The sequence below is a fragment of the Lemur catta genome, chromosome 13, assembly GCF_020740605.2.
Source record: "Lemur catta isolate mLemCat1 chromosome 13, mLemCat1.pri, whole genome shotgun sequence".
In the NCBI taxonomy this organism is placed as follows: Eukaryota; Metazoa; Chordata; class Mammalia; order Primates; family Lemuridae; genus Lemur; species Lemur catta.
The window spans coordinates 83519638-83542919 of NC_059140.1; the positions used below are offsets into that span (position 1 = coordinate 83519638).

A 23282-nucleotide genomic window follows, 5' to 3' on the forward strand; every position below is an offset into this window, starting at 1 on the left:
GCCCAGGAGTTTGAGGTTGCTGTGAGCTAGGCTGACGCCACGGCACTCTAGCCCGGGCAACAGAGCGAGACTGTGTCTCAAAAAAACTCAGCTCTCAGATGCACAGGGACCTTGCTGCCTTAAGTAGCTCATAAACGTTCCTGTCTCCAGCTGCGTGTGTACAAACCAGGGCCCTTCGCTGAGCCAGACACCCAGCATGAGGACACATGAGGACATGTAAGGACACAAGGGACACAAAGGCTTTCTTTTCACACGGCTGCAGAGCAGCAGAGGGAGGGAGGGAGCTGGATCGGATGCGCCCCCTGTGGCCTGCACGAGCGCCAGCTGCTTGGGGCCCGCCCACCCAGGACCAGCCGAGGGGGCAACTTGCCTGAGTGGTCCTGCCAGCGTCACCGTGGCATAAGGGTCACACTGCCCGTTCACAATGGGGAGGCCTTGGCACTCGACGACGCTGGGGAAACAAGGGCAGAGGTCGGGGGGTACAGGTCACAGGCGAGGGCAGAGGTCAGGGAGACAGGGGTCACAGGTGAGGGCAGAGGTCAGGGGCGACGCAGGTCATAGGCAAGGCCAGAGGTCGGGGGGACAGGGGCCACAGGCCGGCCGGGACCAGCCTCTGTCCTGGCTCTGGCTTCCTGGAGCCCCGCCCACTGGGTGGTGACGGGCGCACGTGGCGGGGGCTGTGCAGGTGGGTTTGGCGTCCAGGGTGGGCAGCCCAGTGGGGGAGGCCCCGCCTGCGGGTCCCAGCACGGCGCCCTGACCCAACGGCAGCGCTGCGAGGCCCCGGCTTCCCACGGCCGGCGCTGCTCTGGCCTCTGCGCGCCTGCCTGGCTCTCCTGCAGCATTGCGGAAGCAGGAACGACTCTGTCCCATTTCACAGACAGGGAAACTGAGGCCTGGACAAGTCAAGGGCTCATAGGCAGCAGGAACCGCCACCCTCGCGGCCCCAGCGTGTCACACGGCCCTGCCTGGTCACAGACTTTACTCGTTCTCGGATTCCCACCTCTGGGCGGGGCGGCTTGCGTTTGCCTTAACGTTCCATCTGCTAGTCCCACCGCCGTGCCACTCCGCTCCCGGGGCTGTTCCTGCCGAGAGCCTTTTCTCCAGGTCTGGGTCACAGCGTCCTGCTTCCTGGTGCGTCGAGTTCCCAGTGGCGGCTGGACGTCGTGAATGCTATGGGCCCCGGGGTATTTGTCCCACTGCTGCTCCGGAGCTCCGCGGCGTGGCAGCTCCTGCCGCGCGTGTGTGTGTGTGTGTGTGTGTGTGTGTGTGTGTGTCCGCGGCGTGGCAGCTCCTGCTGTGTGTGTGTGTGTGCGCGTGTGTGTGTGCCGTGTGTGTGTGTGTGTGTGTGTGTGTGTCCGCGGCGTGGCAGCTCCTACCGCGCGCGCGTGTGTGTGTGTGTGTGTGTGTGTGTGTGCGCGTGTGTGTGTCCGCGGCATGGCAGCTCCTGCTGTGTGTGTGTGTGTGTGTGTGTGCGTGTGTGTGTGCCGTGTGTGTGTGTGTGTCCGCGGCGTGGCAGCTCCTGCCGTGTGTGTGTGTGTGTGTGTGTGTCCGCGGCGTGGCAGCTCCTGCCGTGTGTGTGTGTGTGTGTGTGCGCGTGCGTGTGTGCCGTGTGTGTGTGTGTGTGTCCGCGGCGTGGCAGCTCCTGCTGTGTGTGTGTGTGCGTGTGTGTGTGCCGTGTGTGTGTGTGTGTGTGTGTGTCCGCGGCGTGGCAGCTCCTGCCGTGTGTGTGTGTGTGCGTGCGTGTGTGTGTGCCGTGTGTGTGTGCGTGTGTGTGTGCCGTGTGTGTGTGTGTGTGTGTCCGCGGCGTGGCAGCTCCTGCCGTGTGTGTGTGTGCGTGCGTGTGTGTGTGCTGTGTGTCTGTGTGTGTGTCCGCGGCGTGGCAGCTCCTGCCGTGTGTGTGTGTGTGTGTGTGTGTGTGTGTGTGCGTGTGTGTGTGCCGTGTGTGTGTGTGTGTGTGTGTGTCCGCGGCGTGGCAGCTCCTGCCGTGTGTGTGTGTGCTGACTCCTGCCACTCTGGGAGGGCCGCTCCTCAGACTCACCCACGATGCCCTCGGTCTCCCCAACCCCGCGGCCCCTCGGCCGGGCTCTGCGAGTGCCTCTCCCACCACGGCGGGAACCTGCCTCCTGGGGAGGCTGCGCCTGGGAGGTCGGCTCGTTTGCTTCCCTTCCAGGGACACGGCTACGCCCAGAGCCCGGCGTCTGAGGGGCTCGTGCACACGGATGTTCCGTTGGTCACTTGTGGGGGGGTGAGAGGACCCCAGCGGCTGTCCTCCCATCAGGGCACAGGCAGAAGTCCTGCGGCAGGTTGTCTAGAGACGGAGAATCGTTCCTGCCGATGTCTGAGCTCCCGAGTCTCTCCCGCATCCCAGCAGGTGCGCCCGGAGCTGCCGCCCTCCTGGAGGCCCTCGGGCCCCTCTCTGAGCATCTTACGGAATATTCCACGTAGGCGTTTGTCTCCCATCCGCAGCACGTGGGGGCCGTGCCGCTCCCACGCTGGGGAGCTTCCCTGGAATTTCTTCCTCTCTACACTTTTGTACCATTTTTTCTTCCAGAAATCCTGCTGGATGCGGTTGGGCCTCCCAGATGGATCCCTTCTTCCTGCTGGCTTAACCCAGTCTTTTTCGATCTTTCTCTCTTCCTCTACTTTCTGGGATATTTCTGTTCTTCTCTCAGACATTCACCTGGTCTCTGGTCATCCTCCTCCCTCCACGCACGCCCCCCGCACCGCCCTGGCCCTGGCTGTGTCACAGGAAAGTATCTCGGAGCAAAAGGAGAAATCCACACCCCGGCCATTTGGCGCAAAACACACAGGCAGGGAGGGAAGCCTGGTGGGCCCCTCGGAGCAGCCCCCGCGCTTGGCAACGGGCCCACCCACGCCGTGCGGGAGCAGCCCACACGGGACAGAGCCTGCAGACACAGGAGGACACGCCACTCCACCCTCAGAGGAGCGTCTCACACCCTAAACCTAGAAACACACCAAGGGACCAACACAGCCAACTAATCTGGAACTTAAAGTGCAAGAAGCACAGTATGTTGTATTTATTTTGACATTTATAGGTTTTGATGTTTAATATAACCTTTAAAAATGGTCACAGAGTAACAACCTCATAGAGTAATAGCCCTGCAGACACTTAGCCCACAGGCCTGGCAGAATGGGCCCAATATACATTTGCATAACGTCCCAGACCTAGAAACGTCTGATCAATAAAACATTAAAGCATCAGAAAGTGCTGCAAGTTGTTATCTCATTTTATCAACGAGGAAACTGAGACTCAAAGATGAATTTACTTTCCCAAGTGCACATGGCCAGGGTTCAAGTCCAACTCTGACTGTCTCCAAAGCCTGTGCTATGTGCAGAACGGGTGGATGATGGGTGGATGAGACGAAGGATGGACGGATGGGAGGAAGGATGGATGGATGATGGATGATGGGTGGATGACAGATGGATGAGAGGAAGGATGGATGCATGGGTGGATGATGGATGGATGGGTGGATGATGGATGGATGATAGGTGGATGAGAGGAAGGATGGATGAGAGGAAGGATGGATGCTTGGGTGGAAGGATAGATGATGGATGATGGGTGGATGATAGATGGATGAGTGGATGAGTGAAGGAGGGATGGACAGGTGGAAGGATGGATGGATGGATGGATGGGTGTAAAGACGTATGGATGATGAATGATGGGTGGATGACTGATGGATGGATGGATGATGGATGACGGGTGGATAATGGGTGGATGGGTCAATGGGTAGATGGGTGGATGGACAGACAGACAGGGTGATGGCTGGGGACAGGCAGTGAGGAAAGACTTGTTTTCACTGGAGGCTGTGCTGGCCCTGGAGGAGGAGGAGCCGAGTGAGGCCGCCCATGAACCCAGGTCTGGTCTGAGCGATGAGTTAGGAGAGGAAGGCTCTGGGCTTCTAAGACGCTCTCGCAGAGCCTGGATGGACCTGCGTGGCAGGAGCAGAGCAGCCCCATCCCCTGCTCTTAATGAGGGGCCGGAGCAGCCTGGGAACGTCCCTGCCACTGAGGATGTGGGCCCAGACCCAGCCACCTCTGAGGGCTTCTGCCTCTGTCCTCACTGCCCCAGGCAGCAGCACACCCTCCTGAGTTTTAGCCTCCACGTCACAGCACAGGCTGTGCCCAGGGAGCGCCCTGGCGTCTGCACCCAGCTCCTGGCCTGTCTGCGCCACAGGGTGCGTCTGAGCCGCCCAAAGCTCCCCCGGCAGCACCTCCCTTGTGGGCTCTCCCAGCTCAGTGCTGTCCCTTCTCCTCCTCTGACCCCCAAGGAGCTGCAGTCCCTGGGTTGGAACCAGCCCTAAACCCATTAACCCTCCGTGGACGCGCCCCTGCTTCCTGCCTGTGCCACGCCCGCTCAGCACCTGTGTGCTGTGGGGAGAAGTCATCGCTCCACGGTCCCAGCAAGACACAGACAAGCCACCTGCTGGGCGGTTCCGGGAAGAGAGACTACACCACTGAGTTATAAATCTAACTTTATTTTGGTTCTCTGTGCCTTGACCCTCTCAGGGTCATTTACATGCCCAAACCGTCTCCCAAAAAGACGGACGCGCCCGGGGCTGCTGTGAGCCCAGCAAGGACAGAGGTGGAGGACACAGGGCGGCTATAGCCGACAGTGCCCACGCCCTGTGCCGGCTGGGAGAGCCCAGCAACCCGGTATCACCAGAGGCGGGGAAAGGTGGCTCTGAGTATGGACGATGACCAAGAAAAGTGCAGGGAAGAGACTTCGCGCACACGCGGGTGGCCTGCCCGGGGGCAGCAAAGAGGAAAGGCCTGGACAGAGAACTGTGCTCCAGGGACCCCAGAAGTCTGGGGGCTGCAGCTGAGGCGTGGCCCAGCGGGCTTTTGGGCTCCGGGCCTCCAGACTGTGGGGGAGCCCGTTTCTGTGGTTTATGCTGCCGGTGGGGTGGCTGGGCACCCACATCCCTCGGGGAGGGAGGACACGCATGGGCAGAGGCGGAGGGCTTGGGGGCCGTGAGCACAGCCTGGGCCATGGGACAGGAAGCCGCAGGGACGGGCCAAGAGGGCAGGAGGCGCAGAGCCAAGCCCTGGCTGCGCTGGCACCTCGCAAGGCTTCACACTCTTCCCACTGGGCGGACGAGGCACTGACATTTCTGCACAGACCAGCAGGAATGACGCCAGCCACAGCACGGCTGCTCAAGGCGGGAAACGCAGCCCTGCCCGGGTATGTAGGGACGTGGCCCCGAGGGCAGGCCTCAGCCGCTGCATGCGCCAAAGGCCACGGCTGGGCCGGCTCTCAACACGTGTGCAATATGGTGTGTGCACGTGTGTGCATCTCCTGGGGGTCCCCCACTTCCTGTGAATCATCTCAGGGGGCTGCCAACCCGAAAGGTTGAGAGCCCCACCATGAAGTGCTGAGGCCAATTCCAGAGCATGAGCAGCCCTCACCCTGTGCACCCCAAGCCCCATGTACCCCATGCCCTGTGCACATCACACCCCATGCACACTGAACCCCGTGTACACCCAAGCCCCGTGCACACCCAAGCCCTGTGCACACCCGAGTCCTGTGCACGCTGAGCCCTGTGCACACCCAAGCCCTGTGCACACCCGAGTCCTGTGCACGCTGAGCCCTGTGCACACCCGAGTCCTGTGCACACCCGAGCCCTGTGCACACCCGAGTCCTGTGCACGCTGAGCCCTGTGCACACCCAAGCCCTGTGCACACCACGCCCCGTGCACACCGCGCCCTGTGCACACCTGTGCTCTCTCACACGTGCCCCCAAGCATCGGGCTAGGAGCTCTGGGCTCGGCGGGAGACCAGAGTTCAAGCCTCCTGAACTGCCCTCATGTGTCTAGGCCAGGAGGGCCTCACCAACCACCACCGAGTGTGGCACTGAGCAACTGTGCCTGTTTGTAAAAGCCCCAAACAGCACCACTACGGGTAACATTTGCTTTGTTGAGAATATTAAAAAGAATGTTCTGGAACTTCTAAAAACAACATCATCTTGAAGATGACTTCCACCAAGTCTGGAAATTCTGATGTTTGCTTAAAAACAACCTGCTGTGCTTCCCGGGAGTCAGAGGAGTCACCAGGGCAGATCCGCCGCAGTGGGAAAGGCCTTACCGCGTGGCCAGCTTGTGGCAGACGACACCTGTGTCCGTGATGACCTCGCTCAGCCTCAGCTCCAGGTGGACCTGGCCCTGCAGGACACAAGGACAGAGTGTCAGGGTGGGATGCGCATCGGCTGCTGCACACAACCGCGGGGAAGCTGAGAGGCGCTGTGGGAACACCAGGCCACTGGGCTCCGATCCGGGACAAGGGGCGCGACCGGCCTTCCCTCGGGGGCTCTGTACCCCACGCGCCAGCCGGGAGCGCCGCCCGCCCGCTGCACCTGCTGGAATCATAAGCGCCTGCCTGCCCCTCAGTGCTGGTGGGGCTTCCGGTGAGTACCTGGCGCAGTGAACATGAGCCCACGATTTCCCACGACAGCCGTCCCTGCTCAGAGCAGACCCACGCCGCTCCCCTGCTGGCGGGGCCCCAGGGATCACCAAGCTCCCAAAGGCCACCGCCGGCCCTGCTGGCCTCCCAGGGCCCTGCAGGGATGCTGTCCCCGCAGCCCGCCATGCCCGCGACACGGGAGGCCCGGGGGGACCGGGCGGAACAGCCCACCCGGCTCTCCTGAGCCCCCGACAACTCGACGCAAGGGCCGGCACTGCCGGGCCAGAAACAGACACGGTGGTCTGTCCTCAGGGACTTTCTCCCCCACAGGGGACGCGAGGGATAGACAGGAGACGCCGACTGCTACCACGGGAACACCAGAGCCAAGGGCACCGTGCCCGCGTGACCCGAGGTCCGCCGGCGCCCTGAGCGAGCAGCTGGTCCACCCCGCGCAGGGTCTGCGCTGCGGGCAGCCGCGGGCGAAAGGGGCCGTTCTGTGCCGCGGCGCCCGTGCCTGGGCCTGGCCTTCCTGCCCGCGGCCGCCGGGGCCCAGAGCGAGTCCCCAGGGGCCACGGCTGGCGCCGGGCGGGAAGGGTCCGGGCCCGCACCGGCTCTGCGGGCAGCGGAGCACGTGCCCGAAATGGACCCGAAGGCGCTGACGGAGACACGTGCGCGGCCGGAGCCCGGGCGTCGCGAATCGTCGCTGCGACTCTCAGGGCCCTCAGGCTAAGTGGCCTTAATGCCGACACAGGACAGCCGAGCGCGGCGGAAGAGTCACCGAGAATTCACCACCGGAAGCCTCCGCCTCCGGCGCCCTCGAGACGACGTCTGCCGGGGACCGCCCGGCCCGCTCACCGTCGGGGGCTTCCGCAGACTCGGGACGCGGCGGGGGGTCCGCACCCACCTGGACCGGCAGGCGCCGCAGCCGCGCCCTCCCCGGCCGCCTGCCCTCCTGGGGGGTCGGGAGAGGGACGGAAGAGGATGCAACAGACAAGCGAAACCTACACGGCCCCGAAAGGCCTTTCTCCACCGGAAGGCTGCTCTGAACGAGGCTGACGGTGAGAAGTTCGGGCAGACGCGGACTCCCGCCGCCGGGCGGCGGTGCCTCTGCAGGCGGGGGACGCCACCCCGTCCCCTCCCGCGCAGGCGCCCTGGCCTGTCGGGAGCGGGGCAGAGGCTGCTCCCCGCGCCCCCCGCCCCGCGGAGCCGAGGTGCCCCCTGCTCCCCCCAACCCCCCGCCCTGCGGAGCCGAGGTGCCCGCCCCCCGCCCCGCGGAGCCGAGGTGCCCCCTGCTCCCCCCGCCCCCCCGCCCCGCGGAGCCGAGGTGCCCGCCCCCCCGCCCCGCGGAGCCGAGGTGCCCCCTGCTCCCCCCCACCCCGCCCTGCGGAGCCGAGGTGCCCGCCCCCCGCCCCGCGGAGCCGAGGTGCCCACTGCTCCCCCCCCCCACCCTGCGGAGCCGAGGTGCCCCCTGCTCCCCCCCACCCCGCCCTGCGGAGCCGAGGTGCCCACTGCTCCCCCCCCCCACCCTGCGGAGCCGAGGTGCCCCCTGCTCCCCCCCACCCCGCCCCGCGGAGCCGAGGTGCCCACTGCTCCCCCCCCCCACCCTGCGGAGCCGAGGTGCCCCCTGCTCCCCCCCACCCCGCCCTGCGGAGCCGAGGTGCCCCCTGTTCCCCCCGACCCCCCGCCCCGCGGAGCCGAGGTGCCCCCTGCTCCCCCCCACCCCGCCCTGCGGAGCCGAGGTGCCCGCCCCCCCCGCCCCGGCGGAAGCAGCCCCAGCCAGCCGGCGAAGCCCTGCGAAGCCCTGCGTGGCCGGAGCGTGGCGGGCGGCCTCAGCTCAGCTCTTGGAAGCCGCCAGGGTCCAGCGTAGCCGTGCATGTCACCAACGCGCCTGGCGAGGTGTGGGCGAGCCCTGTGTTCGTGACGAAGGAAACGAGGACAGTGCAGAGAAGATGCCGACTGATGGCTTTTCCGTTGTGATTTAAGGTGAACAAACATATGAAGAACTTACAAAAAGCAACTGGGATCTGAGTGACGTGTATAGACCGTGCAGGGCGGGGACCTGCGGTCTTACTGCCACGTGGGGCCTTCTGGGTCCCTCCCCGCGGCCCTGGGCTGAATGCAAACTTCACAGCCGGTGGACACAGGCGCCCAGCCACGCGTGGGGGTCCCATCCTGCCCAGCACTAACAGAAACCAGCAACAGGCAGCGCGGAAACCCCCAGATGCGTGGAGACTGAACAACATGCTTCTAAACAATACACGGCTCAAAGAAGGCTCAAGCGGGGGTTTTAAATATTTTGAAATAACAGAAAAAGTGCAACTGGTCGAAGTGTGAGATGAGCCGGGCGCCGTGGGAGGGGGATTTGGAGCCTTGAACACACGGGTTGGAACAGAGGAAGGATCCAAAGCCAACAATCCAAACTTCCACTGCAGGAAACTGGGAAAAAAGGGCACATTAAATCCAAAGTAAGTGGAAGAAAAGGAACAAAAAGTGGAACAGAAATCAGTGAAATTAAAAACAGGAAATCAATACAAAAAAATCGAAACCAAAATCAGACTCTGAAAAGATCAATAACATTGATAGCCTTGGCCAGACTGGCCGAGAGCAGAACAGAAAAGCCGCAGATGGAGAGGACAGGAGCCGGCGGGGCGTGGTACCCACGGGGCCTCCACGCGCCGGGCGCACAGCACGAGACCCCCACGCGAGCCGTGGCCTCGGTGGGCAGCGACTGTCAGCAGGGCAGGGCCAGAGCGGGTGTGAGCTCCCTGCATCCTCCACTCAGGTCTCCTGTGACGCTCGACTGTGCAGAAAATGAAGTGATTAATTAAAAAAAGAAAAGCAGAGAAGGCCCCGCGTGTGAGGTGTGGGGGCGCCAGGGTCCCCATGTGGGTCGGACGCAGACCCCACCGGGAAAGGCCGTCCTCCGGCGTGTCCTGGCGCCGAGGGCCGCCCTGGAGAGGCTGGGCCTGGCACCGCTGACTGGGCGGAGAGGAAAGAGCCTGAGACGCCACGGAGGAAACGGGCGCCCAGGGAGAGAGAAAGGCGGGAATGCGGGGAGGCCCGAGCTCGCCCGCCTCTCCTGAAACCCTCAGAAAGAGCCAGGTGTGGGCTGCGGCCGCGTGGCCACTGCGTGTGCGCGGGAGACCCTCTGCGCTGCCTGAATTCCCAGATGCTCTGTGGACAGGCTGGCCCTCCACGTGCAGCCACGGCCGTGACGTGGACGTGGGTGGCGTCTCTCAGGGGGCTGGCGGGTGCCCGGGTTGGCCCTCTCCTGAGCACGTGGTCATGTTAATACCCAGTTTGTGAAAACAGAGCTCAGCCACCAGCACTGCCATGACTCACCACGGCTGTGTCCACACCGGGAGAGGAAGCTGCCACCAGCCTGACCACTGCTCACCCCCTCGGCCGGGGAGGGCCAGAGTGACTGCGATAAAGCGATTGACCAAAGACCTTTACAGACACCGACGAATTCCGGGAGGACGTGAGACGTTGTTTCAACTGCCCTTTCCCAGCCTGTCACTCACTGGGCCCTCGCAGTGGCCCGGTCCAAGACATTGTCTTTGCTGACACGTGGCTTTCCTGCGTGACGCAGGTGAACTCAGGGAGCTACACCGCACGCTCGGCCTTCTACAAGCCGTCCCTGTGAGATTTCAAAACCAGCGCTGCGGGGAGGGAGCGTAGCTGCAGCTCCCACGGCCAGGCTGAGTCTGCCGGAGCCGCCCCGCCCCGCCCCGGCCACCCTATGGCGGGCAACTTCTGAGAGACCCCCAAGCAGGGCGTCCGCGCAGCCCGCCTGGCCAGCGCGTATTCAGTAGGCGCCAACTCCTCCTCCTCCCCTTCAGACACAGCCTGTAGCGGGCTGTCCTCGCTCACAAATTCCCAGGTCACAGGAAGAGTCGGGCCTGGAGGATGACACCAGTCCACGGGCGCACAAGCTGCCTTCCGGCATTAATTATGGAATATGCCGCCAGCCGTGAGGTCAACATGCGTGTTCCTATTTACACGCCGTGGTGAGGAAACAGTTCCGAACCTTGATGTGGTGCTGGTCACGCAATCCACACACGTGCTAAAGTTGCACAGGAAATCCCAACAGCCAAGGGCAGAGGCAACTCAGATGTCCACTGTGCTGAACACGCTGGAATATCACTCAGCCTCGAGAGGAGGGAAGTTCTGGAATGTGCCACAACGTGGGTGAACCACGGTTTTGAAAAGCCGGTCGCAGTTCCACTACAGGAGGTCCCCAGCGAGCTGAGACCGCAGACAGGGTGGGATGGTGGCTGCCGGGCTGGGCAGGGGTGGTGTTTAATGGGGACAGAGTTTTGGTTTTGCAAGAGGAGCGGAGTCCCGGAGACGGATGTTGGTGACGGCTGAGCAACAGAATGGATGTATTTAATCCTGGGCCACTAAGGTGGACGCTTAAAGATGGTTAAAGGGCAAATTTTATGATACATGTATTTTACTACAATAAAAAAATTAGAAAAATAAATCAAGTAGAACACACACACGTGTGCGTGTAAACTGGTGGAATCTGACTACAGTCTGTGCATCGTACAAACATGGCATCCTGCCAGGAGCATGTGCCAGTCACGCAGGGTGGTGCCAGGCGAAGACGGGGGAAGGGCCCAGCCCCTCCCGCGCTGTGGTCCTGACACCCAAATAGCAGAGCACAGATCTGCAGTTGTGCAAGATTTCTGTGACTTCCCGGGACTCTATGACCATTTCAAAATCAAATAAGTAAAAAAAATAAAAGGCAGCAAATAGGAAAGCTACACCTACTGGTAAGATCGACCTAAATCCGGGAACACACTGTGGGGAGAAAACGGAGTGGCCAGGCCCCCGTGGGCCGTGCGCAGTTTCACGGCACGTCTGAAACCTTGTCCTTCTGGGCAGGAGTTTCCATATCCTTCAGAGCAGGGCCCTGTGTCCACGGCCATCTCACGGCGAGAACCCGCTCTCTGGCCCCGAGGACAGCCACGGGCTCTGTCGGCAATCACGGCCCCTGCCGATGCCGCGGCGCATGGGGCGCCCCCAGCGCTCTCCCCCAGGCAGAGTTCGCCAAGCGTGCCGCACATGGGGACGTCCCCCAGGGCCACCCAGGCCCGTCCTGGTGCAGCCAGTTCACTTCTGCCGAGGCCCCCACCTCCCCACGCTGCGGACCACCCTTGTTTGGCCGCAGGGGTGTGCGCAACCCAATGCCCTGCCGTTCGCCTTAGAAAGGCGCAGAGGATGAGGGTCTGGACCTCTGACCCCAGACTGCCCTGGACACGCAGGCACAGCCCCGCCCTGCCGACCCCCAGAGCTGCTTCCGCTGACGTCCCAGGCAAAGCCTCGAGAGGCACCTATTTCAGGGTACCTGGCCGGCTCCAGAGCTCTGCGCGCCCACCTGGGCCCTCATCGCCTGTACCAGGGCCGCCCCTTCCCACCTCCTGTATCTGTGAAGCTGCCCCACCGTGCAGGACCAAGTGCGGCAGAAGCCAACGCAGCAGACAAAATCAATGAACCTATACGTAAGTCTCTGTGCACAAACACACAATTTGCGATCATTGTTCTCTGTTACGCCCCAGAGCCTGTGTCTGTTTCCACAAACGGAGCCCGTCCGCTTCCCAAAGGCCTCGCCTTCCCGGGGCTCCGCCGGGCTCTCACCTGCACTTCTGAGTCGGCGTCCACGTGCTGCAGCTGGAACCAGGTGTCCCTGTTGTGGTACTTCTGCAAGTCCTCCTTCCGGATGGCCACCTTCCCTGCGACACACGGGGCAGAGGGAAAGCTTCACACCAGGGAACAAATCCTCCGCCCGGCCTGGCTGCATCATCACCGCCGCCTACTCCAAACAGTTCAATTCAGGACGGACAGTCCCCCTCCCAGGAAGGCGCCACATCACACCCCACTCACACCCCTCAGGAATTAGCATCTCAGCCCTGGAGTGTCAGAATATCACCTGCGTTAGCTGCAGGAGCTGAGGAGGGAGACGGGGAGGGACAAGTCCCGAGCAGGCGGTGGTCACGGCCCCTCTGCGCCAGGATATCCTTCCTTCAGAACGCAGACGGGAGCAGAACTCACCTTGCAGAGTTTTTACGAGGATTTGATGGAAACGTGTGTGTACCTGTATAAGCTATAGCTTAGAACACGTGTGTGCATGTATGTGTACCTGCATGTGTGTACATGTGTGTGTTCAAGGGCAGCAGTCACCACAGCTCATGCGAGCGCTTGAGCTATTCCCAGCAGGACGGGCAGCGAAGATACGGCCGGAACGAGCCACAGAGGTGGGTCTGGCCTTGGGATCGGTGTCTCTGAAAGGGGATCAATGAGCTGCCTGGAGACCCCTGCCCCACCCAGCGGGAAGAAAGCAGAACCCCAGGTGTGGGCCCCAAAGTTTGGGGACATCTACTCTAAACAGTTTCGTGCCCCTTACACAGGCTTAGTGGAATGTCAACAATGCACACACATACACACATTTGTGTAGTATGTGTCTACCATGCAGATTCACAGTACTGAAATACGCACTGGTAACCCTTCCGCACCCACCAGTACATTCCCTCATTCCAGAAAAGCATTCAGGGCGGGCGGCAAACACACATCCACCTCACAGGGCACCGGGCTCTGGGCTACTTTGCCCGTTCCATTAAAAACATAAAAGATAGAGAAATAAATTCTTTTAAACGTGCAAGATATGTTGGCTGAAATCACAAAACACTGATGGAAGAAATTAAAGAAGACCTAAGCACGTGGAAAGATACACCACGCCATAGATCAGATACTCGATTTTGTGAAGATGTTAATTCTCCCCCAAATTATCTATAGATCAATGTAATGCCAATCAAAATTCCTGGGAGAATGCTTTGGAAATTGAAAAGCTGATTCAAAACATATACAGCAGGCCTGGCACGGTGGCTCACGCCTGTAATCCCAGCACTCTGGGAGGCCGAGGAGGGAGGATCACTTGAGATCAGGAGTTTGAGACCAGCCTGAGTACAAGCGAGACCCCGTCTTAACTAAAAATAGAAAAATTATCTGGGGTCTGGAGTGCGCCTGTAGTGCCAGCTACTCGGGAGGCTGAAGCAGGAGGATGGCTTGAGCCCAGGAGTTAGAGGCTGCAATGAGCTATGATGACGTCACTGCACTCTAGCCAGAGTGACAGAGACAGACCCTGTCTCAAAAAAACAATAAAAAATAAAAAAAAATACAGCAATTCAAAGGACTTAGAATAGCAAAACAAGTTTGGATAAGAACAAAGTTTTCAGTCTCACACTACTAACTTAAGACTTGCTACGAAGCAAAAATTAACTTGAAATAGCTCATAGCTCCGAATATAGCAGTTAAAGCCATAAGCTTTTTAGGAGAAAAATGTCACACCCTTGGGATAGAAAAAATTCCTTAAGACACCAAAAGTACAAATCAGAAAAGTAAATAATCTAACAAACTAGACTACATCAAAATTAAAAATTCTGCTCTTCAAAAAACAATGGTAAGAAAATGAAAAGTCACAAACTGGAAGAAAATATTTGCAAAACACCTGCCTGATGGGCTTGTATTCAGAATATATAGAGAGAGGAATTTTAAAACTCAGTAAGAAGGAAACACCCCAATTAAAAGGGCAAAAGATTTGAACGATTTACCCAAGAAAAGACAACGATGACCAAGCATACAGAAAACATGCTCAACGTCATGGACACGCACTAAAAACACAATGAGATAGCGCACACCCGTTAGAACGGCAAAATTTAATTAAAAGTAAAAACTGACAACGCCAACTGCTGTTGAGGGCACGTTGCTGCAAAGAACTCAGAACGGCGCTGTCACCTGGGAACACTGTTCGGTAGTTTCTAATGACGTGACCCGGCAGCCTCACTCCCAGGTGTCTATCCGCGAGTAAGAAACAAATGCTTGTCAACACAAAGGCCGATGTGAGGATGTTTTTAACCGCTTTATTCGTAACTACTAAAAATCATCAACAGCCCAGACAGCTGCCAAGCGGATGGCCGCACCGCAGGGCGTCGGCAGGTGGAACCGAGGCAGCCGTGGGGAGCAGCCGCGCCGGAAGGTGCTGTGTCATGCCGCAGAGCGAAAGACCCCCGCTTGGGTCGCCTCGTGTGGCCTGGAAAAGCCACAGCCGTGGGACCAGGCGCGGCTGGGGCAGGACACCCACTGCAGCGGCCTGAGGGGTGACTGGAGCGACGGAAACGCTCTTAACTGTGCGGCTGTTTACACAACTGTATACGCTGGTTAAGACCCAGCGCACTGCCCTGCTGACAAAGGTGGGCTTCACCACACGAGAACTGTATTTCAACAACCTGATGCACACACAAAGGCCCCACTGCACCTGCTCCCGTGAGGAGACCTTGGGAAGCCGCTAAGCCCGGGGTGGAGGGTGGTGGGCCACCGGGAGGCCGGGAGGAGGCTGCCCAGGGCCCCACCAGGCCCCTAACCGGAGCCCTGGCCGGAGCAGCATTCGCACAGGGACCCCCGGCTCGAGCTCCTCCTGCCGGATGGACTGGGACCCTCCCTTTGGCCTTGTCCACCTGCTCCATCCTGGGGTGCTGCCCTGTGGTTCTGGACCCGGGGTTGGCCCGCATACAGCCACTGGAGACGTTGGTGGGGTCAGGGCTTTTAGTTCCCAGGCCCTCGCCTGTCCCGGGCACGGCGCCCTCTGCACGCCTCGGCTGTTTCCTGGGTTTCCGATCTGCCCCTCCCACAGGCTGAAGGCTCCCGCCGCTGCTGCCGCAGGGGCTGCGCCCATCTGTCCCCAACCCCCGGCACACGCCTGTCCCCTGCGAACATGCCTTTATCTCCCACTGCCACCTGCTGCTGCGCCCTCGGTCCTGGACTGGAACTTGCAGCCGAGGGCACAGGCTTGGCTGCATCGAAGGAAACCTGGGGGCAGGTGGGACTTCTCAGGGCGTGGGTGCTCCCAGATTAGAAACCAGGAAACCGCAAGAACAGCACCGCCCAGCAGCCACACTCATTTCCACGACAGAGAGTTATTTCTTAGAACTTGCTCTTTTATTCCTGGTAACAACATAATTACTAGTCATGGCTTTAAATCACTACTGGAGAGCAGGAAGCCACTTGTTTTTACGGCTTTAAAAACGCTGGTGAGAGCAGCTGAGCCCAACCGTGTCATTACAAAGCTGCCAAGAACCCTAAGTCACCACGGGGCTGGTCATCTTTAAAAATAGCAGGTGCCTTAAACAGAATGAGTAATAAAGCACCTCATTGGATTATTTTGAGAGAAAATAACCTCAGAACTAATTTGATTCTGTTCTCTGATTAAAATGTGCAAAAACTTTCTTACATTTCTTTTTCCTTAGGGTTACCACTCAAAATTCTCACAAACCTCCAAGAATTAATCGAATGCCTCTTCGCTCTGGTGCACGGCCTGTGCGGACCACTCAGATCATACTGCATCCTCGTGTCTAGTTCCCGTCAAACGTGGCAAAGTGCGGACACCCAGCCGCACGGTCCAGGTGCCACCCTCCCTCCTCCCTTTCCAGGCGCCCTTGCCCTCTCCCTTCGAGCACCTGCTGGGTGCTGGGACGCAGCAAGGAGACGCACGCAGCCCCCTCCCGGGCCCCCAGACACACACCTGCTCCAGGGTGAGCACGGGCAGGCACGCACACTGAGTGGAGGCCCGCCCAGGCCAGCGGAGAGGGGAGGCCACTTCCACCAGCAGACCAGAGCCGTGGAGTGGATGTGGCAGCCACGCGGGAGTAGAGGAGGTGGCGCCCGGCCCAGGGGGCAAGAGGGAAAACTGCCATTAGCACTGGAGCTGTGCCCAGGGTGGAGGAGAGGAAGAGGGGCCCCTTCCCCAGAGCCCCTCACGAAGAACTCTGACGCTAAGCAGAGCGTTTGGGCGTCATCCCGAGGGCAGGGAGGAGCCCGTGTGGGCTATGAGCAGGCGGGTGCTACCATCACATGGGACAGACCTCTACAGAGGCCCGGCTTCAGCAAGACCCTGAGAGTGGGCCGGTTAACCCACCTCCACACAGCAACGTACACACGCTCCTCTGCAACCTCGTTTCTGGGCTAGGGCTTTTGCTGCAGAAGCTCCTATCACAAATCCATCTTAAAGTGCAGTCAAATGTGATTATCTGAGTCCCCATGAGATCCATACCCATGTACTTCCTGAATACACTCTGGTTATTTCTGTTTAAATCACAGAAGTTTCTAAGAATGACCAGTTGGTAGACTGAACAACAGTCCCCAAAGATGTCCAGCTCCTATTCCCCAGAATGGTGATACTGGATAGTACATGGTGGATGATGAGGGTGATGGTGATGGTGACAGTGATGATGGATGGTGATGGTGACGGTAGATGATGGATGGTGATGGCAGATGATGAGGGTGATGGTGATGGTGGATGATGAGGGTGATGGTAGATGATTAGGGTGATGGTGGATGATGATGGTAGATGATGGATGGTGATGGTGACGGTAGATGATGGATGGTGATGGCAGATGATGAGGGTGATGGTGATGGTGGATGGTGATGGTGATGGTAGATGATTAGGGTGATGGTGGACGGTGATGGTGGATGGTGATGGTAGATGATTAGGGTGATGGTGGACGGTGATGGTGGATGGTGATGGTAGATGATGGTGATGGTGATGGTGGATGGTGATCGTGATGGTGGATGGTGATGGTGATGGTGGATGGTGATCGTGATGGTGGATGGTGATGGTGATGGTGGATGGTGATGGTAGATGACGGTGATGGTAGATGATGGTGATGGTGATGGTAGATGATGAGGGTGATGGTGGATGGTGACGGTGGATGGTGATCGTGATGGTGGACGGTGATCGTGATGGTAGATGATGATGGTGATGGTAGATGATGATGGTGATGGTGGATGGTGATGGTGATGGTGATGGTGGATGGTGATGGTGGATGGTGATTGTGATGGTGGATGGTGATTGTGATGGTAGATGATGATGGTGATGGTGGATGGTGATGGTAGATGACGGTGATGGTAGATGATGGTGATGGCAGATGGTCATGGTGGATGGTGATGTGCACGATGGACTCTGCTATTCTCACCTGTAGATGCACCTTTTTCTCACACCACTGTGCTCACTCCTGTGGACGAACGGTTCTTCCCACACTGCTCTACTCACACGTGTGCATGCACCTGTCTTCCCACACTGCTCTGCTCACACCTGTCTTCTCGCATTGCTCTGAAAACACTGGTGCTCGTTCCTCTCCCAACGTACCAGGAGATGTCTGTCTCCTCAGCTCACCGCCTGGCAGCTATGCGTCCTCGGTCGAGTGTCTTAAGCTCTCTGAGCCCAGTATGTGTCTCTGAGAATGAATGGGAAGATTAAATGGCACGCGTTTGGGCCCGCGAACACGCCCTGCATGGAGCCTGGCTCACTGAGCGTTCGGGACGTGTTGGTTTCCTTCCAACTGTAACAATCACCTGCGGACCTAATCGAATTGTAGAATTCCAGGCCCAGCCCTTGGAGAATCTCAGTCCAAAGGCCTGGATGAGAGCCTGGGGGCCTGGATTTTAACACACTCCCCAGAAGTGCGGTGCAGAGGACCGACAGCACTGCCCTAGTCACAGAAGCAGATGCTAAACTTAAGAGGCCTCTAGAGTTATGATGAGGGCACACGGGCAGAACATCAGGTGGAGGCTGTGCCTGCACGGTGCACGTGTGTGGCTCTGCACACGTGTGAAGACACACGTGGGTGTGGTTACGAGACAGAGAAAGGCCATCATGGAATTTGAGAGGTTAAGTCCAGAACACTTTGGGTCAGATTATTAAAGGTCTTGAATGCTACTCCAGGGAGTACAGACTTCCTTCTCCAGGCCAAATCAGGTGGTAGGGCCTCAAACTTGGCAATTTCATCTTCTGTATAAATTGGACTCTAAAGTGAAAGTGTAGCCCCAGAAAAGGGTTTTTCAAATAGGAGATGATCTATAAAACAGCTCAACTCTCTAAAATGGAATAAATGTAGCGTGTGGAGGCATTTTCAGGAACTGTCATTCTGCCACCACTGGTGACCTCTTGTGCTACGACACCATGCCACATGCTTCAGAGACCCCACAATAGGCCACTTCTGGCCCCGACTGTGCTTGAACTTCGTGGCAGGTGCATCAGGACTCCAGGATGGGCTGTAGGCTGGGATAGATGATGGCGGCTCACACGCAGGACAACGGCACATGGCCTGCAGTGAAGGAAGGGGGTGGGGGCCGCGCCCGGGGCCTGGCAAGCACAGCCCACACAGGAAGTGGGGGAGGCCTGGGGTGCTGGAAAGAAGGGGGTACTTGCGGGCGCTGAAGCGCAAGCCGAGGGCCCAGGCCACAGCAGCCAGCATAGTCTGAGACGAGACAGCGTGGGAGCCCAGCAGGAGGCCGACCTTCCACCGAGGGCTCCGGAGGCTGCAGGAAAATCACCACAGAGATGGGGGAGGAGCGGGTCCATGTGGGGCCAACTGAGGTCTGGACAGAATTGCCCTAGTTGGCAGCGTGGCCTTCTCCAGAGCGGCCTCTGAGCAGCCCAGGCAGGCGCTGGGCCCAAGGCCCCAAGAGTGCGCAGCTGCCCGGGAGGCAGAGGAGGCCTCACTCGAGTGCACGTCCCACAAGGCCAAACGCCCCAAATGCCTCTGCCCCCAGGAAGAGCAGAGCTGCCACAGGACGCTACAGCCTGAGGCTCGAAGAGCTGCCACTGCGCCACGTTTGGCTTCTCAATCTCCACGTCCAGTACCACGGTGAACACGAGTAGGGCCTTCCTGCAGCAGACGCATGCTCCTTTGGTTAAGAAACCTCAGGAGCTCTCAGTGTGGAGAACATTTTTAAAAAGTCCTTGACCTAAAATTGGCTGTGCAGGGGGCAAGATGTTGAATTCCTAACAGAAGTCAGTGGATAATATTTTAGGAAAGAGATTACCCCTCTTATCCAATGATTCCCAACAAGTCAGTTCAGCTCAGAAAGCCAAAGCTCCTCAGAATTGTTTTCAACACGTTTTACACTCTGAAACTCCCTGGAAGCTCTGGTCCAGGGCACTGTTCCCTTTTCACAAATCCGGGGACGTGGGGACAGAGCCAGGGCTTCACCCAGGCAGGTGGCATCACCCGGCAACTCATGTGGCCCCAGGGGCTGCCTGGCAATCTGAGCACAAATAACCTTAAAACTGCAACTCCCAGTTTAAAATACACACGCCAAACCCCAAGTTTCACAAGAAAGGGCCCACCCAGACACTCAGCCGACCTTCAGAGTGAGCCGATCCACAGTCTATTTCAGCTGCCTTCATTTTTAGCGATTCCATCAAATCAGGCTCAAAATACACCAGTGAAGACGACTTCGGGGGGAAAACACACTCGCGGTGTGGTACACAGTACGAGGCATCGTGAATTCGCAGGCGTGGTGATGCAGGCCACGGTTTTATTTTTAAACATTTCACATTTCTTGGTATGCGCGATGTGCACAGGGTGTGTCTCCCAAGGTTAGCGGGAGGTCTCATTTCTCTAAGGTTTGGCCTTTTGCTCTTTTCCTTAAAAAGACTCATGAGTTTCTGTTACATTTGATTTCACCTCTTCTCACCCCTGGAACTGCTACTACACGCTGGGCAGACCTCGGCCGTGTGGGGTCCCTGCTGTGCCCCAGCTGCCCGCCTGCACACAGAGGCGCTCGGAGGGGCCGGGGGGCTGTCGGTGCTCACAGCCGAGACACAGCCCCCACCTGACCCACGCTGGCAGCACCACACCACGCTCTTGCCGGGGCAGGAGGAAGGTTCTTGGAGGTCCCTCTCCAGGGACACAGCATCCGTATCCGAGTAGTGCCTCATTCTCCCCAGGGGTCCCCGCTGGAATGCTGACACCTCTGAGAGAGCACCCCCAAACCTGACAGAGCACCCTAAACTTCAGAGCGCACCCTCCCCTCAGAGAGCGCCCACCCCTCAGAGAGGACCCTCCCCCCAGAGAGCGCCCACGCCTCAGAGTGCGCCCTCCCCTCAGAGCGCCCTCCCCTCAGAGCACCCTCCCCTCAGAGAGGACCCTCCCCTCAGAGCACCCTCCCCTCAGAGCGCGCCCTCCCAGACTGAGAGCGGACCTCCTGCACCCGAGTGGGCACTCCGCATCTCTGAGAGATTGTGTCCAGGCCGCAGGGCGCACCCCCACTGACCGCACCCCGCCCCAGGGGGGGCTGAGGTCTGGGCAACGCGGGCCGTGGCCCCACACCACTGCCTGTCGGCAAGTGCTGGCCCAGGGAGGGACGCCGCCTACGCTCGCTGCCCACTGCACACAGGCTGCACGCCTGGCTCGCAGGTCACCAAGCAGGGGACCGTGTCTGCAGGTGGGCACAGGCACACTCGCAAGTCACAACACACTTGTGACCAGGACACAATCAAACGCAGATGCAAACACAAAGGTGCCTGACCCCAGGAGCCACGCACAGAAGGGAAGGTGAGCAGCCGAGGAGGGACAGAGAGAATCCCGCCAGGACCCCTGAGGTCTTCCCAGGCTGTGCATCTGTGAGGCGTCCCATGCCACCAGTGGCATCTCAGCACCCATGTGAAACCTCGAGCAAACCCTGCCACGGAAAAGCCCAGACCCTGCGCCCTCCAGAGACCACAGGAACCACCAAGCCAAGTCCCCGAGGGGAAGCGACCCCTTCTCAGAGCACAGCCGTCCAGCAAAGCTCAGGTGCGTGAAAGACGGCAGATGAGGCCAGGGCAGATCACCGCCTGGGGTCTCCACACCACTGCCCCGGCCACCAGGACACGCACCTGCCCAGGGCGTCTCCCACGCAAAGGGCTTGGATGACAGACCATGGTCATCTTCAAATCCCACACTGGTTTGTCTTGGCACGGCCCCCATCGGGGCCGGCTACAAACATAGGCTGCTCGTTTGAGCTGAGGAACATCACGCTCTTCCTCTCTTGCCTGTCTCCACCCGGTAACACTAAACAGTGGGCCGGAGATTGCTAACAAGGGCAGGTGTGGGGTTTTCCCTGACCTTTGCTCAAACGGAGGGCAGAGCTGGGAAAAAAGATCTCCTGCTCCTCCAGCAGCTGCTCTCCAACACCCGCCAAGCCACTGTCAAAAAGCAGAACAAGCGAAATCCACAGGCACAGACAGGATGCAACACACACAAAGAGCACAGGATGCATGCACAGGAGTGCAGGGAGGACACGGGGCAGGGCAGGGTGCACACCAGAGCGGGGTGCAGGGAGGACACGGGGCAGGGCAGTGTGCACACCAGAGCGGGGTGCAGGGAGGACACGGGGCAGGGCAGTGTGCACACCAGAGCGGGGTGCAGGGAGGACACGGGGCAGGGCAGTGTGCACACCAGAGCGGGGTGCAGTCCCCTAGGCAGACACCCACACCCTGCTCAGGAAAGGGGTCAGGCCACAGATGCCCAGACGGGCTGCAGCCTGTCGTACCTCTGCATCGCTGCAGAAACACCCATGGAATCTTCTGGAGCTGTGATGTTTGGTCCTGGAAACCTCGACCCAGAGGCCTCACACTGGGTGCCCTCTGATGCACCTTGTTTGGCCCACATACGCTTTTAATTTTTAAGTGTGTTGCTAATAATGAAAAACGAGGATTCTCCAGGTGCTTTTGAAAAATCAGTAGACATGTCCCGGGGCCGCGCTGCGGGAGCCGTGTGGCCAGTCCTGCCCTCTGCCGTCCTTTAAGGCCAGCTGATGCACTGCCCGGCCCAAAGCTCTGGGCTCATGGGCACCGCCAGCCACGAGTAGCTCAACACCAGGCAAAGCGGGAGCCTGGCCAGGGGGACGCTGCTCTCCCCTGGCTGTCATGTGGACTTGCTGGCAAGCCCAGGACATGAGCTGAGCACAGACAGGAGCTTATCCCAGACCGTTCACACACAAACCAATCTCACGAGTTTTCTTTCCCTCATGTTGCGTCAGTGAGTATCGTCAGCTGCACTCAAATTAAGAAGTAAAAGGCTCATCCTATGCCATGCTCACATCCACAGACCACCAGACACCTGATGGGACAAGCTGGATTTTAGGGTACTGGGGCTCGCAGGTGGACCTCAGGTGATGCCCCCAGTCACAGCGACAGTGCGGCTGTGAGGCTGGCATGCTTCTGCAGCCCACGGCGAGCTGACGCTGAGGTGTGCCATGAGGAGGAGGTTTAAGATGAACGCAAGACAGAGCAAGCATTCAGATCACATGCACAGTGATTACAACGGAGCGAAACAGTCTCTACAAACAGAAGAAAAGACAAAGAACACACCTGTCAGAGCAGGAGCTGCAGACCACTACCCGTCTGTGGCCTGTCAGGAACCAGGCCACAGGGCAGGAGGTGAGCAGCGGCCGAGTGAAGCTTCATCTGTATTTACAGCCGTCCCCATCGCTCATGTCAGGGCATAAACTCTGCCTCTTGTCAGATCAGCAGGGGGCATTAGAGTCTCAAAGAAGCCTGTAAACTGTGGGTGCGAGGGATCTAGGTTTCGTGCTCCTTCCGAGAGTCTAACGCCTGAAGATCTGAGGTGGAGCTGACGCGGGCAGCGGTTGCAAGTACAGATCATCATTAGCAGACAGGTTTGACTGCACAATAAATGTAATGTGCCTGAATCATCCCAAGCCATCCCCCAGCCCCCAGTCCGTGGATAAACTGTCTCCCATGAAACCAGTCCCTGGTGCCACAAAGGTTGGGAACCACTGCTCCAGGACAACTGGCACTCAGCAAATATTCGCAGAATGACACTAATTTATAGAACAAGATGGGTGTGATGGTGTTGAGAAGTACAGGCGCGTCTGGTCTCTCAAGTCCCGCTTTCTTTCAATGCTTACATTAAGACTGCACGCACGTGTTGCTACATGTGCACATACTCACTCAGGTCCTGATGCCTTCCCTCAACACACCTCCCATGCGCCCAGCAGTCTTCTGGACGATGAATAAA

At 59.0% G+C, this 23282-nt stretch overlaps 1 protein-coding gene across 1 annotated transcript in view; it reads right to left on the reverse strand.

Annotated features, from left to right (window-relative positions):
* RASA3 (RAS p21 protein activator 3) overlaps positions 1 to 23282 on the reverse strand; it is an 89816-nt gene that overhangs the window by 26630 nt on the left and 39904 nt on the right. The window contains 3 exon segments of the mRNA XM_045566716.1: positions 371 to 451; positions 6103 to 6179; positions 12061 to 12155. Coding sequence (XP_045422672.1) covers positions 371 to 451; positions 6103 to 6179; positions 12061 to 12155 — 253 coding nt within the window.